The sequence below is a fragment of the Sceloporus undulatus genome, chromosome 5, assembly GCF_019175285.1.
Source record: "Sceloporus undulatus isolate JIND9_A2432 ecotype Alabama chromosome 5, SceUnd_v1.1, whole genome shotgun sequence".
Lineage (NCBI taxonomy): Eukaryota > Metazoa > Chordata > Lepidosauria > Squamata > Phrynosomatidae > Sceloporus > Sceloporus undulatus.
In genome coordinates, this window is record NC_056526.1 from 49073269 (window position 1) to 49091851 (window position 18583).

General features: G+C 37.2%; 1 protein-coding gene across 5 annotated transcripts in view; it reads right to left on the bottom strand.

Annotated features, from left to right (window-relative positions):
• Positions 1-18583, bottom strand: part of LRRIQ1 (leucine rich repeats and IQ motif containing 1) — a 131070-nt gene that overhangs the window by 53366 nt on the left and 59121 nt on the right. For all 5 annotated transcript variants that reach the window (XR_006104252.1, XM_042470285.1, XM_042470286.1 and 2 more), the window contains exons 18-22: positions 18078-18276; positions 13747-13866; positions 2840-2929; positions 736-857; positions 98-193 (exon numbers count right to left, since the gene is read on the bottom strand). Coding sequence is in view for 4 of the 5 variants with exons in the window: in XM_042470285.1 (XP_042326219.1) it covers positions 98-193; positions 736-857; positions 2840-2929; positions 13747-13866; positions 18078-18276 (627 nt within the window). In the remaining variant the exon portion in view is untranslated. The remainder of the gene's footprint in view (positions 1-97; positions 194-735; positions 858-2839; positions 2930-13746; positions 13867-18077; positions 18277-18583) is intronic.

Consider the following 18583-nt stretch of genomic DNA (forward strand, 5'->3'; position numbering starts at 1 on the left):
CTAAGATGTCAACAATCAATACTACTTTTATGTAAACTTTCAACTCTGGGCAAATAAAATCATCATTAAAAATGTAACCATGAAAAGCCAAACATACCATTCTTCTGAAATTTTTTCTTCTTTTTCTGTTCTTAACGATGACTTTTCAGGTGGTTTCATGTCGCAGAGCTGTGACAGTGTTCTCTTCTCTGACCTGAGGAGAACACAGAAAAGAAGTTGAAAGCTAGCCTAGTAACAGAAGTATCTGCAGCCCATGACTTCTAAATCTCAGAAATAAAATCTATTTTAATGCTCCAGGAAGACTTTATCTTGGAGAATAATAAAAGTCAGACATATACATGAAATGTTTACACTTCAATTACTCAAAGCACATTTCAGGATTTTTCTACAAATGAATATAAAACTGTAAGAATCCCTTCTCTTATCTGTCTTAGATATCTGCATTTTAAGGCCTACTTAATTTTAAAAAAAAAACATTAGAGCTTGAGTATTTAGTACTTTTATGGGCTTTTAAAAAATAATGAGTAAACATTGGCTCATTGAAGAGCTACCATTCTGCTTTTGATTTGTACCACTTTAGTTACGATCACATGCACTTAAAACTTAATGAATCACATGAATTAAAAATAGCAAAGCAACAAGAAGTTCTAATTACTCTTCCTATGCATTTTCTGGTTCTTGTCAGTGTGCAGTTAGTGTCAGACAGAAACATTCAAAGCAGTTCATTTGACTTACCTGTTACTAATCTGGTTGTTTTCCAACAAGAATGATTCTGGTCTTTCCCTAACCTGCCAGTTTTTATGTGAAGGCCACTCTAAATGATGTGACTTGTCTTCACATCTTGCAGTTTCATTATACTTGTAAACAGAAGAAGAAAAATGTTTAATCAAATAGTTCTCTTCTGCTAGAACATGAGCACAAGTAAAAGCCAACTTGCAAGTTACTTTCATTTATTTGAAATATGTATAAACTATTTATCTTAGGTTCAGGGCAGTCTATGGGTGACTTAATAAATACTTTAACAGAATTTTTAAAAACCCACAGCAAAATGCAGTAGAAAATATTTAACCACCTTTCACAATTTGACCAGCACAATTCATAAAATGCTCACTCAGTCAAAACAGGAATCCCAATGCAGTTTCAGGGGCAACCAAAGAACTGAAACAATGCAGCTCTGGAGAAAGCCTTGCCACAATCACTGTAAAGCAGGGGCCTTCAGATATTGTTGGACCGCAACTCCCCAAATTTCTCACCACTGGCTATGTTGGCTTTGACAGATGGAAGTGGCAGTCCAACATCTAGTAGGCCTGAATTTCTAGCAACCAAACTTTCTCCTGCACTGATGGGATACAAAACTGGAACAGATTTGAGGAATATAACCAGTAAAGTGATTAATTCAGGGAAGCTTGGTCTTAATGAGACTGGAATCTCAAGTATGACAGGCTTTAAAGATTAAACCAAAATCTTTCATTCGGCCTGTAAAAACATTGGTGGCTATCACGGATGATATAACATATATGGAGGCAGTTAATTGCATTTTTTTCACTAGTTAAAAATTCCAGATTGTGTTTAAGGCAATCCCATGTTACAAGCTATTGCCATGGCAAACTTCCTTCATGACAAGCTACTTTCTTCCTCCTCTCACAACAATTTGTGTAGTTTGATATGTAGACCTTGGCAATCACAAAGCAAGCTTTTTTGGTTAAGGGATGATTCTTTCAAGAATACCTAGCACTGGTGAAGAACTTCTGCAGTTGAGCTGGTAGAACTATGTGACAAGCAACACTTGAAATTTATGGTGGGAGACAGTGTAAGACAGCAAACAAAAGCAATATGCAATTAGAGAAAGTTAATGTGTAGGTTACAGAATCTGATGACACAAGACAGCTATAAGTACACATTGGAAAGAACCCTGTGAGGTTAAAGATTGTTTCAGGTAACATGTTTTGAAGAGGAAAAAAAAACTGCCCTGTGTTATATTATAAGAAGCCTACGTAGAAATGTCAAAGAAACATGAAGCTATCTGTGCAGTTTTCCCCCACAGACATATTCCATTTTACTGGATCGTAGCAAGAATCATTTTACAATAATCTGGAATGCACTTAACCAACTCCATGTACGTAAAATGTGAACAGGTGATGATCTGGAGCAGTACAAAATTCAAAGTAAAGCTACAGTTGCAAAATCACAGGCTGGGCACCCCAATCTTAACACATATACTTGAAATCGATGAATTCATGTCGAAGGAAAACTGCTTAAGATAAGAGTGTAAGGCTTGCATTTAATTACTCCCATGAGAGAGAGAGAAAAAATAACGTACATTAAGCACTACAGTCCTCAGTTTATGACCATTCCCTATTTTACTGCTAGCACAAATATTGTTAAGGAACACATTACGTAACATAAAGAAAGCCAAAACTTCAAAGTTTCTCAAATAGCTAACAGACAGTACAGTTCAATGATCTTTAGTTGTTCTGAAAATTCTCAGCTGTTGCCATATAATGCAGGCTTCAATATTTTTAATGCACTGTGTCAACTAGCAATTTTTAATCCACTGCCAAATGTGCAGCTGAGGTACATCTTTTTTTCTTTTTTCGCTACTGTGAAGTAAAGTGTTGAAAGAAAGCCAAAATAAGGGGGTGGGGTGGGGTTGAATGAAGTTAATGAAACAAAAGCTACATGAAAAATTACATCTGGGGATGAAGAGGAAGTCCGAGGCTTCTAAAAGTAATTATGTTTTTTCAGTCAATAAATTGCTATATTAATCACACCAAGTATAGCAAGATCCTTAAAGAATGAACAAAGGCCAAAGATGAAGAAAGTTTCTTTGACATGTTACCTTTGGCAAGGGCAAATGGTTTGAGGATAGTGGTGTTTGTGAAAGGAAGTGGGTGGAATCCAAAGCTGGCCATTCTTTCTCTATGACAGCCTGAAATAAAAAAAGAAGAAGAAAGAAATGAAGTCAATAGTGCAGGAATAATATCAATTTCATTTTGCTAACTTTTGTAAGGTATGACATTTAAATGCTGTTTTCAGTGTTTCAGGACCACATGTTAAAAATGTGACTTGCAGCAATGACACTTTCAAGGAAAATATAAAGAAAATTTTGAAGTAATTGATATACTTTAATTCCCTCTAATTTACAGTAACTCCAGTAGGAGGAATCTGGATTCTAAATTACTTTTAACTGCTCTTTAGTCACTGAGATAAAGCAAGGACTGAATCCAGAGATTCAACAACTGATGAGCATGTGTAATTTCACTCTGGATTATATATTTATTTAGTGGTTTATCAAAATGTAGAACAACAGAGCTAGGAGCCAAATTCAAAGCATAGTTGTAAAGGGCTGTGATTTCACAAGCATCAGTACTACTGTAAGATATAGAGAATCCTTTTCTTACATAGTAACAAAAGCAAAAGGTCCATCTGATTGGGTTAAACTGCATAGAGAGGAGGCTTATCATTAAATGACTGAGAGAATGTCCCAAGATGACTTTGCTCCAACTTCCTTTTCCTTGGATGTTGCTTCATTCATATCTCTTCATCAATCTTTTGTTGTTTCATAGTCCTATTTCTGAGCATGCTGCTGTCTTCACACCACTTTTTTTTGGGGGGGGGGGTACTAACAGATCCAGCCCATCTCCCTTTCCTTTATATTTCCCTCTCTCCCTCCTTGAGCTCTCTATTTTCTCCTTTCTCCGCTGTCTAGCCTCTATCCACTGTTTCTTCTACCCATTCATCACATGGCCTCTGTATTTTCCCTTTTTCTTTTTCACCTGAAGTCCATCCTGTTGCCCACTATAAAGGTAAATTATCAGAAAGGATGGGTGAATGTTAGCCTCAGCTTTTCAGCAATTCAAAATCACCCTGTTCAACTCTAGAGATCATTTTATATTGTGTGATCACATTTCTCCTTTTGAAATTAGGTTTTCCTTCTCCTTCAGTCTTGACCCCATGCCCTTAAGATCTCCTTGGGAAGGCCTCCACCTTGCCAATGAAGATGGGTTGTTGGGAGGGGGGAAGATTAGAAAGGTAACATTGGCTGACAAACCCAGCTAGATACAATTCCTATTTCCCTTTCTGTCAATTATTCTGTATTAGTTTCTGAAACTCAATCTATAGGGTTGTCTACAAAAGTGGAAATAAAGACAAATTACAGCAGCTTTCATATTTCACATTTGTTCCCCTTCTTCCACCTTCTCTTTTGTCTCCTCTTGTTTGTACTGTCAAGATATTTCTTTTCCTCGCAAGTCTCTTTTACTTATCAGATAAACCAACTCCACCAACTGTTCGACATCACCTTGGACCAAACTGGGAAAGGAAGGCAATGGGAGGCTAAGGTACTACATAATCATGCTGAAGACATAGCTGAATTGAGTCGTGTCATCCAAGCAATACCTCCTGTTTCTTTTTCTGAAAGTCCTTTTAGAACCTAGGTGAGAGAATCCCAGTGCTATTAGTCAAACAACTTTGTGGAGTATTCCCCCATCTTTTTCTTATAAACTGACGCTTTTGTAAGGGGAAAAAAGTCATCAGTACAACAAAGGAGAGTTATATGTGGAACATACTGCTTTCTTTATCCCACTATACAATTAAATGAATGAGAGATCGAAGTCCCTTTCCAGAAAGAACAAACAGAATTGGCATGTAAGAATAAATATGTTTTTGTCTTCAGTTTGACTATCCTGTGCCTTAGTTGTTAGGGATTTGATTTCATCATAGAATCATAGAATAATAGAGTTGGAAGAGACTGCAAGGGCCATCCAGTCCAACCCACTGCCATGCAGGAAATCTAAATCAAAGCGTCCACGACAGATGGCCATTCAGCTTCTGTTTAAAAACCTCTAATGAAGGAGACTCCACTACACTCAGAGGGAGTTTGTTCCACTGTCAAATAGCCCTTACTGTCAGGAAGTTCCTCCTAATGTTGAGGTGGAATCTCTTTTCCTGTAGCTTGCATCCATTGCTTGGGGTCCTAGTCTCTGGAGCAGGAGAAAACAAGTATTTAAACAAGGCTATCATATCTAGGAGTCCAAGTAGACCACAAGTTGAACATGAGTGAACAGTGTGATGCGGCAGCTAAAAAGGCCAATGCAATTTTAGGCTGCATCAATAAAAGTATAGTGTCTAGATCAAGAGAAGTAATAGTGCCACTCTATTCTGCCCTGGTCAGGCCCCACCTGGGATATTGTGTCCAGTTCTGGGCGCCACAATTCAGAAAGGACATTGAGAAACTGGAGCGTGTCCAAAGGAGGGCGACAAAAATGGTGAAGGGTCTGGAAACCATGCCCTATGAGGAACGACTTAGGGAGCTGGGGATGTTTAGCCTGGAGAAAAGAAGGTTAAGAGGTGATATGATCGCCCTGTTTAAATATTTGAAGGGATTTCATATTGAAGAGGGAGCAAGCTTGTTTTCTGCTGCTCCAGAGAACAGGACCCGGAACAATGGATGCAAGCTACAGGAAAAGAGATTCCACCTCAACATTAGAAGGAACTGACAGTAAGGGCTGTTGGACAGTGGAATGCACTCCCTCAGAGGGTGATAGAGTCTCCTTCCTTGGAGGTCTTTAAACAGAGGCTGGATGGCCATCTGTCAGGGATGCTTTGATTTGGATTTCCTGCATGGCAGGGGGTTGGACTGGATGGCCCTAGTGGTCTCTTCCAACTCTACGATTCTATGATATCACCTCTTAACCTACTCTTCTCCAGGCTAAACATACCCAGCTCCCTAAGTCGTTCCTCATAGGACATGGTTTCCAGACCCTTCACCATTTTGGTCACCCTCCTATGAACATGCTCCAGGTTCTCAATGTCCTTTTTGAATTGTGGTGCCCAGAACTGGACACAATATTCCAGGTGGGGCCTGACCAGAGCAGAATAGAGTGGTACTATTACTTTCCTTGATCTAGACACTATACTCTTATTGATGCAGCCTAAAATTGCATTGGCACTGTTGACTCATGTTCAATTTGTGGTCTACTTGGACTCCCAGATCCCTTTCACATGTAGTCTTGTTCAGCCAGGTGTCCCCCATCTTATATCTGTTCATTTTATTTTTCCGCCCTAAATGCAGTACCTTACATTTCTCCGTGTTGAATTTCATTTTGTTAGCTTTGGCCTAGCTTTCTAGTCTATTCAGGTCATTTTGAATTTTGATCCTGTCCTCTGGGGTATTGGCTACTCCTCCTAATTTGGGGTCATCTGCAAATTTGGTAAGTATACCCCCAATTCTGTCATCCAAGTCATTGATAAAGATGCTGAACAACACTGGGCCCATGGCAGAACCCTGAGGGAGCCCACTGGTCACTTCTTTCCAGGATGAAAAGGAGCCATTGAGCAGCCTTTGGGTTCGGCCGATCAACCAATTACAAATCCATGTAACAGTTATGTTGTCTAACGCACATTTCACTAGCTTGTTTGCAAGAATGTCATGGAGAACCCTGTCAAAAGCCTTACTGAAATCAAGATATACTATATCCACAGCATTCCCTTCATTTAACAAGTTGGTAATTTTATCAAATTTTATCAGAATGTCTTCTATACTTTTTGTGAACAGTAGCCTTGCTAATCAACTACAATCTAAATCTAATGAAGAATCTAGTAGCACCTTAAAGACAAAAAAGGATTTATTGGCATAACCTTTCATTAATTGCATCCCACTACATAATGTTTATAAAGTGCTGCCTCACCTATGTCAGCATAGCAGGATGGTAGGTATGGAACAGAAATACATAATGTGAAAATGCATTATCTTAACAGTGATCATTAACAAAAAGTAGTAGAGTTGTAAAACAGACATCCTAGCATAGACAGGAAGATTTACAAAAGAATTGTAATGAAAAACTTTTTTCCTAGTAAATCTACAAGAGGCTTTGCTGCTTTGTACATAATGGAGTGGGCTTTAGTTTAAATAAAAATTGACACTTTTTGTTTTTGCTGTCAGACTACTATGATTACTCCTTTGGAAATCTAAATCTAAAAACACATGAAAGAAAAAAGAGGAAAAGAGAAGGAAAAGAAACAGTATAGAAGGTTTGGAGCAGCTTTGTTCCTTAAATATTTCACAGAACATCTATTATTTTTTCATCCTACTTTTACCAGAGGGTTTTCTCAAGTACACGCATAAGAAATATCACACTGCTGACCTATTTTCTCTCTCTCTTTTTTGTAGTCACACATATGGAATGTGTAGATTTAGAATGAGATGGCATCTAAAATGCCATATCAGGGTTACTTTCACCATTAAACCTAAGTTATTTTTTTTAAAAAGAGGTCTCCTTCACTTTTTGTACTTGCTGCAGGAATGGCCAGTGCACCCACATAACATGTGTATGCTCCATAAATTGTAGTGCTCTAAGCTAGCCCCTGTTTTAGTAAAATGTTGGTGTTTCATTTTAACTCCTTTTTTTACCCATATTTAAAATTCCTCAATGTGGCTACAACATCTTTCTCCCATTTGTGTAATATTGCTAGGTTGTATTTATTTCTTTGAGATGGTAATTCTAGCTTTTGGTTACCATAAGTAAGGACTATGGAAATTCTATATTGTTTGAATTAAGAACAACTTGTGTTGGTGATTTTCATTATTTACCCTTTAATGAAAAGTAGGACAAGGTTGTATTTCACCTGTTTTGAAAGAGATTTGTTTTGAAAGGGTGGATGCAGCTCAAACATTAAAGTGTTATTTAAAACTTCTTTTTACTTTAATAAAGGTTACAACATTTTGGGACAGTGCCCTTATCCACCCTAATTACTCTGAACTTTCATTTTTGGAAGTAGAATTTATTATTTAGCTTTCTTCTCAGATATTTGCAATTATGAACTATCACAATGGTTGCTTATGGAAAGTACACCATTGATTTTTACACTATGCTGTTGCCTATATTTTTCCATTAGCAAACATTTTCAACAATTTGTCCACCTCAAAGAAAGTCTCCCTGGGTTAATCACATACATACAGAGATATTTATACACTGGCATCCTCTTAACATGGATGACTTTTCCATTTGGTACATCTGAAAACTAAGTCTGAGAGTTTCCAAAAGTCAAGCACAGGCAGTACAAGTGCCAGGTTCAGTGCTCTGTCTAGCAAGCAGAAACTCACAGATTCTAAACCTGAAAGAAAATATTGTTCATATTACAGTATCTTGGCTAAAGATATTAGATATAAGGATGTGTGAGTCCAAACCCTACTCATTGATGAAGTTCAGTCTAAGACCACTTCAGATAATATGTATGTTCTTTTGAAGACTGGTAGAATTCTTGTGAATACTTTGCGATAAATACATTAAATAAAACAGTAAGATACTTGTACTGCCCTGCTGCACTTCATTTTCTTCACACTGAAAGATGTTTTTAGTCTGGTTCATAAAATCTCCTGATTGCCTCCTTACCACATTATTTTTGACCTCATGTTACCCATTTCTTTCTTTCATTTAGTCAGAGGTGCTACAAGATCTCTTTGCATACTATTTTTGATGTAGGTATACTCCTGGACTCAGTTTTGAACTTAGAGGCCCAGGTTTTTGTTGTAACCAGGAGTGCTTTTGCATATTTAAAGCATGTGTGCAAACTCTGTCCATTTCTTGAGACACCATCCTGTCTTGCTATTGCCTTTCTTTTTTAAAGTCTTGGAACGTGCTGTTGACATATGCTGTCTTGAGTTTCTCTCTAATAATCCCATTATGAACCCTTTTCAATCTGGATTTTGCCCTCTGCACTCTATGGAGACAGCTCTCACAAAAATTACAAAGATCTGTGTCAGGTCAAGTCAAAAGGCTTATACTCAGTTCTCATTCTGCTTGATATCTCTGCATATTTTGACACAGTCGACATAGTCTTTTGTTAGATTTGCTTCAGAACCTAGGATTTATTGGTTCAGACCATATCTTTCAAATTGGTCATTTGCTGTGGTAGCCAGAGGTCAGGTATCCTCTCCTTTTCCTCTGTCAGTTGGGGTTCCACAGGACTCTATTTTGTGCCCGTTGTTATTTTCATTATACACCTTATCTCTTGGTAATCTTATCAGTTCCTATGGTTTTCAATATTATCAGTATGCCGATGATACGCAGTTATATTTTTCTATTCCAGAACTTTCTTCAGATATTTAATATGTTACAACATGTCTCGCACCTATCTCATCATGGATGTTTCATCGGAGTCTAAAACGTAACACAGCTAAGACAGAAGTACTCATCTTTCCTCTAAAACCTACTTTACAATAAATTTTCTATCATGGTCAATAATGTTTCCATTCATCCTGTAAAGGAAGCACATAGCTTGGGCTTTATTTTTTATTCTTCTTTGTCCTTCGTTCCTCAGATTCAGACTGTAGCAAGGTCATGCTGATTTTTTCTTTATAATATTGCTAAAATTAGAACCTTTCTATCAGCTTCTTCTGCTAAGACTTTAGTTCAAAGCTCTAGTTATCTCCTGCCTTGACTACTGCAATTTTCTTTTGATGGGGCTCCCACTGTTCTACTTTAATCCCCTCATTGCTTTGATCATGTCACCCCACTTCTAGCATCTCTTCACTGGCTACCCATTCCTTTTAGCATTCGGTACAAGCTTCTTCTCTTAATGTTTAAAGCTTTACACAACCTAGCTCCCCTTTTGTGTCAGTCCTTATTTAACCTCACCGTCCTGTGAGATTTGGAGTCCAGGAGCTCAAAACTTCTTACCCTGCCAAAGGTTTCTTCTTCCTTGGTTCAGCTTTGTCCTTTTTCACTTGCTGCACCATACTCCTGGAATTGCCTCCTTGAACATCTGCGGACTATCTCTTCTCTTGCTAGTTTTAAATCCTAATTAAAAACTTTCTTGTTCTTTAGAGCATTTGGAACTGTACTTAATATTGTTTTATAATTTTGTATTTGATTATATGTTTTTACAGTTTGCATTTTAACTGCATAACTTGCTTAATTTTGTATAGTTTATATTTTATTATTTTTAGATTGTACACCATGGGCAGGTTATATGCTGTTTTGATGATGCCTGTAAAGTGCCATGGAAATTTATAGCGCTATATAAATAAACACTGATAATAATAATAATAATAATAATAATAACAACAACAACAACAACAACAACAACAACAGATCTGGCCAACATGGCACATGCCTTAATTACATCTGTTTTGGACTACTATAACGCGTGCTACATGGCGTTGCTTTTGAAGAGTGTTTAGAAACTTCAGTTAATAAAAAGAGCTAAAGCTAGAGTGTTAACTGGGGCAGGTTGCAGGGATCATACAACTCCTTTGTTACACTATCTCCACTGGCTGTGTGACTCATGTTATACTGACTCATCACTAGCAGTTTGTTTTTGGATACAATCCAAAGTGTTGGTTATGACTTATAAAGCTCTATACTGTATGGATCATGTTTAGGCCATATTTCACTGCATGAACTTGCCCAGTCCCTGACATCATCTGAAGATACTCTTCACTCAGTCTTACCACTGTCACTAGCATGGTTGGTGGGGATGGACTCTTGATATGGAGATGGAATTTAAATTTCCTGGACTTTGTTAAACAGAAGGAAGAGGAGCCAGCCTGCAAAAGTTACCTTCATCATACTATCTTAACTAAGGACAGAAACAACAAAATACAGGCCTCTTACTGACATCTCCAATTTTTTCTCCTGTTTGGTTTGTAACATCTTGCCTGATGAAGAAACCAGTGGAGCTTCACAAGCTTGCAACCAGTATATTCTGCATTTTGGTTGGCCAATAAAGGTATCACTGTTTGGTGGATTTTTGTCTGAATTTGCAAAATGGACAACACAACTACCCCTGCATATTTTCAAATATATACGGTATATTGATTTATTTAGCAAATGCATCAGTGATCTAATTGGGACTATTCAACTAAGCACTTATCTAACCACTATTCATCAATTCTACATGTTGACTCATCATGTATTAATTGATTCAATAAGTCTGCCTTATTTTGGACTAGCCAATTGTGTTGAGGCCAATATTTTCCTACAATTCCTACCTGCATGCCCATACCAAATAGGCCTTGTTTCTCCTTCCACATTGCTGTCCAAACAAGAATCTCACAAAGATTTGATGTTATGTTCAAAGACATAGCTTTGTTTATCTGTATCAGCATAGAAAAGAATTTTATAGTATCCTTGAGATTAACTAGGAGAAAGATGTTTGTAGTATAAGCTTTTGTAGACAACGTCTATTTCTGCATCTGATGAAATAGACTGTATGTATGAAAGCTTATGCTAGATATTTCTTTCTCCCAGTTGGTTTCAAAGATGCTACAATACAAGATTCCTTTGTATGCTGATGCTATACTGTTTGGAGGAAACAATGAGCACTTGCACTGTTATCTTTGTACCATCCCAACATCTAGAAGCACTGTTTTTCACTAATGTGAGATCTGTATTTATACATTTTCATGACAAAACTGGTTACATTTAAGTAACAGAAAAAGTGATAGAATGCACCCTTGCCTGGCCCCTTTGCCAAGTGTGAATCATTCCTTTTTCTCCATATTCTGTTCTGACCAGAACTTCTTGTCCTAAGTACAAATGTCTCACCAGGACTGTCAAATGTAGTGGCACTCCCTTGTCTTTATCTTTTTGTGATCTATGCACTACAAGGCTTTCCTGTAGTCAATAAAGCACATGCTTATTTTCTTCTGGAATTCCTTAGTGTACTCAATTATTCATCATATTATCACAGTGTGGCCACTACTGCCTTTCCTATGAGGATTGGCTTAGGGAGCTGGGTATGTTTAGCCTGGAGAAGAGAAGGTTTACAGGTGATATGACAGCCTTGTTTAAATATTTAAAGGGATGTTATACTGAAGATGGAGCAAACATGTCTTCTGCTGCTCCAGAGAACAGTACTTTGGAGCAATTAATTCAAACTAGAGGAAAAGAGATTCCACCTCAACATTAGGAAGAAATTCCTGACAGTAAGAGCTGTTTGACAATGGAACACACTCCCTCAGAGTGTGGTGGAGTCTCCTTCTTTGGATGTTTTTAAACAGAGGCTGAATGATCATCTGTTCATTGTGTATTTCTGCATGGCAAGGAGTTGGACTTAATGGCCCTTGAGGACTCTTCCAATTCTTTGAATCTATGATCTCTCTCTCCATATTTGATCAGAGTCTGTGCTGCAGAATTTTGAGCATAGTTTTGTTTCTGAGAGAATTTAATACTATAGTCCCATAGTTGTTGCAGTCATTAGTGTCTCCTTTTTCTATGTATAGAATGTACATTATTTCCTGTCTGTTGGATACCATTTTGTTTTCAATATTCTTTGGCATATATTAGTTGAAACTAGAGTTTATTCTGTTTATTCAGTTTTTCCCCACAAAAAAGTTTCTATGATCTTTGATCTAAGGTATCAAAGCTCATTATCATGTGGTTAAGTTAACTGCAAAGTTTTTTGTCATTCCATTACTGCCCTGATCTTGATGATATTAAAAAAAATGTACAGTAAGGACATACTGATTCAATATTACAACAATGTTATAGAATAAAACCATGGAATACCACCTCTCATGCTGTTGTACTATTGCCTAAAGGGGTGTTTTGATGAATGGAAAGGCCCCAAGAGATATGAACATAACCAGTGATCTTGCAACAAAACAGGCAGAGAACGCTCCCAGGTCTTGCAAATAAAATTAGTAGAATAGGTGTATAAGGACAGATTTAAATTTCAGCGACCAACATAGAAAGAACTATGGCAGAAATCAAATTGCTAGCCCAGCTAGATTATGCAAACTGAATCAACAAGAATTTAAAAAGCCAGTATTATTAATGATATAAGTTCTAATAATTCAATGCATCTACTGTAGACAGGACCAAAAACTGGATTTAGGTTCAAGTGCCCTAATACATCCAAGATCTTTCTTTTATCCTGTAGCATGATAAGGAAGGCATTTTACTTAAAAAAATGGTTACCATCTTTTTAAAAATCTAATGGAATAAGGAACATTAATGGAACACTTAAACTTGAACTTTTGATATGAACACAACTGTAATTTTGGTTGCATAAATACTCTATTTATATTAATATCTCTATTGGTATTAATATACTAACTGTATTGCTTTAACAAGCAATTCTCCTAAGAGTTTTCTTCCTTTTAAAAAAAATTAAAGATGGTTCATTTATCTTTTGCCAATTATATATAAAAAAGTTTAAAGCAATCTTACTCTGTTTTATCTAACTTTCTCAGATTACTATTGCTGTAACCACATTTTTCAATATTCAGTTACTTTTTCATTTTATGCTCTTAAGTATAATTCATTAATTTTATCATTCTTCTTTGTGAAAATCTCAGACTACTACTCCATCATAGTAAAATATATTCTTTACTAAAAGCAAATTAAATGATAAGGAATAGTATCACACTGAATAGTAACTACAATGGAGTATATTAGAGCTACCCAGCAAGAGAAATACATTTCCCCCCAAATATTGTAGTCCTGCAATATATATTTTTTAAACATACTGAATGTATAGACATAAAATGGAATAATTAACATTATGCAAATTTAGCCATTGCCAAAATAGCAGGTTTCTGAATGTACTTATTTATGGATATGACTAAGATAACATTGCACTGCTTAAAGTTGCACAAAAGGATTAAAAATGTTAGCATGAAAAAAAATGAAGCTTGAATGAAATACATGAAATACTGCTTTTTCTACTTGAAATTTGTTTTAACACCTGTACTAATTAAAGAACTTACTATTATAAATTAATATGCAGTACCCCACTTACTTCATCAAACATGAAGTCATTCATATTTACTTCTTTATACTCATCCTCAGTTTCATCTGGTTTAACTGCTGCCAGAGCAATGGCCAGTTTCTTTCGCAAATGGAAACCTCTCCAGAGTGCCTAAACAAAAATGTAAAGCATGTTATATGAGGCCATAGATCAAATCCAAATCCAGATTCTCTATGTTATCCCATTAGAAAGATAAAACAGTGTAGGCCTGGTTGTTTTTTTTTTTGTAATAGCTCAATGATCTGTTTTTTGAACTTTATGTGACATTTAAAAATACAAGACAAATTAAATATCAGCACATGTCTGCAAATCAGAATACTCTGGAGGCTTGGCTCAAGTAAGCAGAATGGAATCCTAAAACTCCCTCAACTACAAACCAAGGTCAACTAATTAATTATTTGACAATTCCTTCAGGACCTACTATAAGCTTAGGAGAAGAAGATATAAGAAAAAGAATTAAGTGTTAACCTCCACATGACTAGGAACAAAAATAAAAACACACTAAAATGAAAAATTTCACTGATAACACCTGACAACACATGCAGATATATTATCAATTAACTTATGCTAATCATTTTCACCTTTACTATCAAAAAATAAACTAAACTTTTAAAAGACAGAATTTATTTTATGGGAGAGGGTGCCAGTAACCCTCTCAATATCCTCCAAAACTTTAAATTCTATTGGAGCAAAAAAGGCATCGGAACTAAATAAATGTATTTTAAAAAAACTGTGACAATGTTTGGATTTGCAATAAAGATTACATAAATGTTGACTGATTTTATATAAGGATGCCTATTGCTAGCAGACATTATAAACTGAGTAACAGAGTAAGCTTCTTTTTCTCCAACACTCCATTTTTTAAAATTGTGCAGGTTTATTGATCTTTAATAAAATAGTTAATAATCAACCTAAGGATTTGCTTTCTGGTACAAATGGTTATTTTTTTTGCACAATATTTGTCTATTATATTATATTATATTAACAATAGAATGATAAAAGTGAGACTCTGTGCTACCTGTTGGTAACATGAGTTCCATAAGTTTGAGGATGATACATTTCAGCTGGAGCATTCTGAAACTCAGACAGCCAGCATGGTGTAGTGGTCTAAGAGTTGAACAGAATCATAGAGTTGGAAGAGACCGCAAGGGCCATCCAGTCCAACCCCCTGCCATGCAGGAAATCCAGATCAAAGCATAGCTGACAGATGGCCATCCAGCCTCCATTTGAAGACCTCCAAGGAGGGAGCCTCCACTACACTTCGAGGGAGTGTGTTCCACTGTCGAACAGCCCTTACTGTCAGGAAATTCCTCCTAATGTTGAGGTGGAATCTCTTTTCCTGCAGCTTGCATACATTGCTCCGGGTCCTAGTCTCTGGAGCAGCAGAAAACAAGCTTGCTCCCTCCTCAATATGACATCCCTTCAAGTATTTAAATAGGGCTATCATATCACCTCTTAACCTTCTCTTCTCCAGGCTAAACATCCCCAGCTCCCTGAGTCATTCCTCATAGGGCAAGGTTTCCAGACCATTCACCATTTTAGTCACCCTCCTTTGGACACGCTCCAGTTTCTCAATGTCCTTTTTGAATTGTGGTGCCCAGAACTGGACACAATATTCCAGGTGGGGCCTGACCAGAGCAGAATATAGTGGCACTATTACTTCTCTGGATCTAGATACGATACTTCTATTGATGCAGCCTAAAATCGCATTGGCCTTGTTAGCTGCCGCATCGCACTGTTGACTCATGTTCAACTTGTGGTCTACTTGGACTCTTAGATCCCTTTCACATGTTGTCTCCTTAAGCCAGGTGTCCCCCATCCTATGTCTGTGCATTTCATTTTTTCGCCCTAAGTGCAGTACCTTACATTTCTCCCTGTTGAAGTTCATTTTGTTAGCTGTGGCCCAGCTTTCTAGTCTATTCAGGTCATTTTGAATTTTGATCCTGTCCTCTGGAGTATTAGCTATTCCTCCTAATTTGGTGTCATCTGCAAATGTGATAAGTATTCCCCCAATTTTTTCCTCCAAGTCATTGATAAAGATCTTGAACAGTACTGGGCCAAGGACAGAGCCCTGTGGAACACCACTGGTTACTTCTCTCCAGGATGAAAAGGTGCCATTGTTGAGCACCCTTTGGGTTCAGCCGGTCAACCAATTACAAATCCACTTAACAGTTGCCTTGTCCATCCCACATTTTACAAGCTTGTTTGCGAGAATGTCATGGGGAACCCTGTCAAAGGCCTTACTGAAATCAAGATATACTGTACTAGCATTCCCTTCATCTACCTCTGGATACCAGGGTTCATATCCCCATTTGGCCATGGAATCTCACTAGGTGACCTTGGACAAACCACACTCTCTCAGCCTCAGAGGAAGGAGATACCAAATTTCTTCTGAAGAAATCTTGCTAAGGAAATCTTGTGATTGGTTCACCTTTGGGTTGCTATAAGTTGGAAAAAACATGAAGGGACACAACAACAAATTCTCAAAGTCAATCATAACTTTCTCAATGAGAAAATGTTTTTTCCTTCCCTCTTGTCTTGCTCTTGTAATGAACTTGAATAATAATAACCCATTTTCTGCCCATTCTCAAAAAGGATCTGAAATTATTAGAATTCAATTATTCTATTCCAGTCAATTAATGGTTTTGATCCTATGGATCTCTTTACCAAAATAAGATGAGGGCTTATTGTATTTTACCCCTGCAATCCATCTGGATGATCTTCCATACTCATCTGGAGAGTCACCCCCCCCATAGAATATATTTCCAGGATGCACAGGGGGCTATGAAAGCTAGCGTAGTGTAGTGGTTTGAGTGTTGGACTTTGACTCTAGATACAAGGATTCAAATCCCCACTCAGCCATACAAACCCACTGGGTAACTGTGGGCAAGTCACACTCTCTCAGCCTCAGAGGATAGCAATGGGAAATCTCCTTTAAAGAAACTTGCCAAGATGTTTGCCCGGGATAGGGCTGCTTTAGGGTCACCACATAGTTGGAAATGGCTTGAAGGCACAAAACACAAACAACAGGGGACTATAGTGAGGTAGAGAATAAGCAAACATTACCACCATTTCTTTCATCAGTGGAGGCACTGGCCAGATCAACAGTCAGTTTGTAAGTTGAATATTACTATTTGTTTCCACGCAAAGACTTTAAAAATTAATGTAGAAAACATTTTAGTTTACTTAGGAAGTTGGCAAGGCAAAGACAGGATGGTATTTCAGTTAGTTCATAAGGTACTAATTCACAAAAGTAGAACCCTATTTAAATCCTGCTGAAGTTCAATGGAACTACATCAGTGGAAGTTGCCCATTTTAATCATATACAGCCTGTAAACAGATACAGGTTTTCAAAGGGCCACAATACACATAACTGGATTTCCAATTACTAGTTTCCAGCAAGAAACATTATTCAGTTAGGGACTAATAGTCTCTAACTGAAGTGCAGTTGGCCCTCCATATCCATGAATTCTGAACTCACAGAATCAACCATGAATGGTTTGAAAATATTTTAAAATAATTTCAAAAAGCAAACCTTGATTTTGCCATTTAATGTAACGGAACCCATTTTACTATCCGCCGGGGGTCCCAGAATCAAACCTCAGCAGATACCGCTATATTTGGGACCTGGATACATAATTAGTGTCTGTTAAAAGACAGGATGTCTTATGTTTCCATTTGTTAACTCGGGCACCACCACCAAACAAACACTATACTATGTGTGGTAGTCCTATGGCCACACCTTTCTGAGGAACAAAAGTCCTGCTTTTCCAAATGTTCTTAAATCTGAGTGGACCAGCAGTAATTCAGGCAGTACGAAGCCATTTAGGGCTTCATACACCAGTCCTTGGGCCCAGTTATTCAAAGACAGTCAATTAACCAATTAAGTCTTTAAGGGGCCACAAGACTCTTCCTTATTTTTTTTCTGTGTTTGCACATGAGTGATGTTTGGTCTTTGGGTCTGGTTGGTTCCCATGAAGGCTTAACAGGAGGCTTTCCAAAGAGACTATGACACTGCTGGTCCACTTTTTGAGCCACTGGTGGGTTGCAGGAGATAACCCTACAAGAAACAAGGTGTATGGGCACATTACAAATGAAATTTAATTTTTCAGTTTCAAGAAGCAATCAATGTTTCCTAGGAAACAGCTGTGAATCTGTCTGTTATACCTGTTTCTGTCAAGTCAATCCAGTAACCTTACAATTTCCTCAGGTTATTTAGGGTAATCTAAGGAAACAGTGACTATGAGGACAAGCATAATCAAGTCATGCATACTGACCATTAGTTGTGAGAAGGCATGCATGAGTATAGTTTGTACACTGACCTGAAGTATAGTAGCAGCTTTATGTTTGTCCATAAAATGAAGATGTTCTTGGTTGCAACCTAAAGTCTTTTTTCTGACACAGTAGCTCCTCCAAAAAGACTGGATAACAGTTGCTGAGACATGTAGCCTTGTATAGAAACTGATTTCTTTACGAGTTCTATAGCCTCGCCAGTATGATTGGATAACTGTGGCTGCCAAGCTATATGTATATATAAGAAAAATAACATTCTTCACTTGCTGTAATATTTTTACATACTATAAACAATAGAATAGCATAAATCTAATGTTAGTCCTGCCTAGGGGAGAATTATTGAAATCACTGATACAATTATACTTGTAACTATTTTATTCCAATAAGCATTAAGATTATATTTAACCTCACATATAGTACATATAGTATACAGTGTATGCTATACTTTAGCCATATCATGAGAAGATGTGACTCACTAGAAAGGAATAATGCTTGGTAAAGTAAGAAGGCTGTAGGAAAAGAGAAAGACCACATT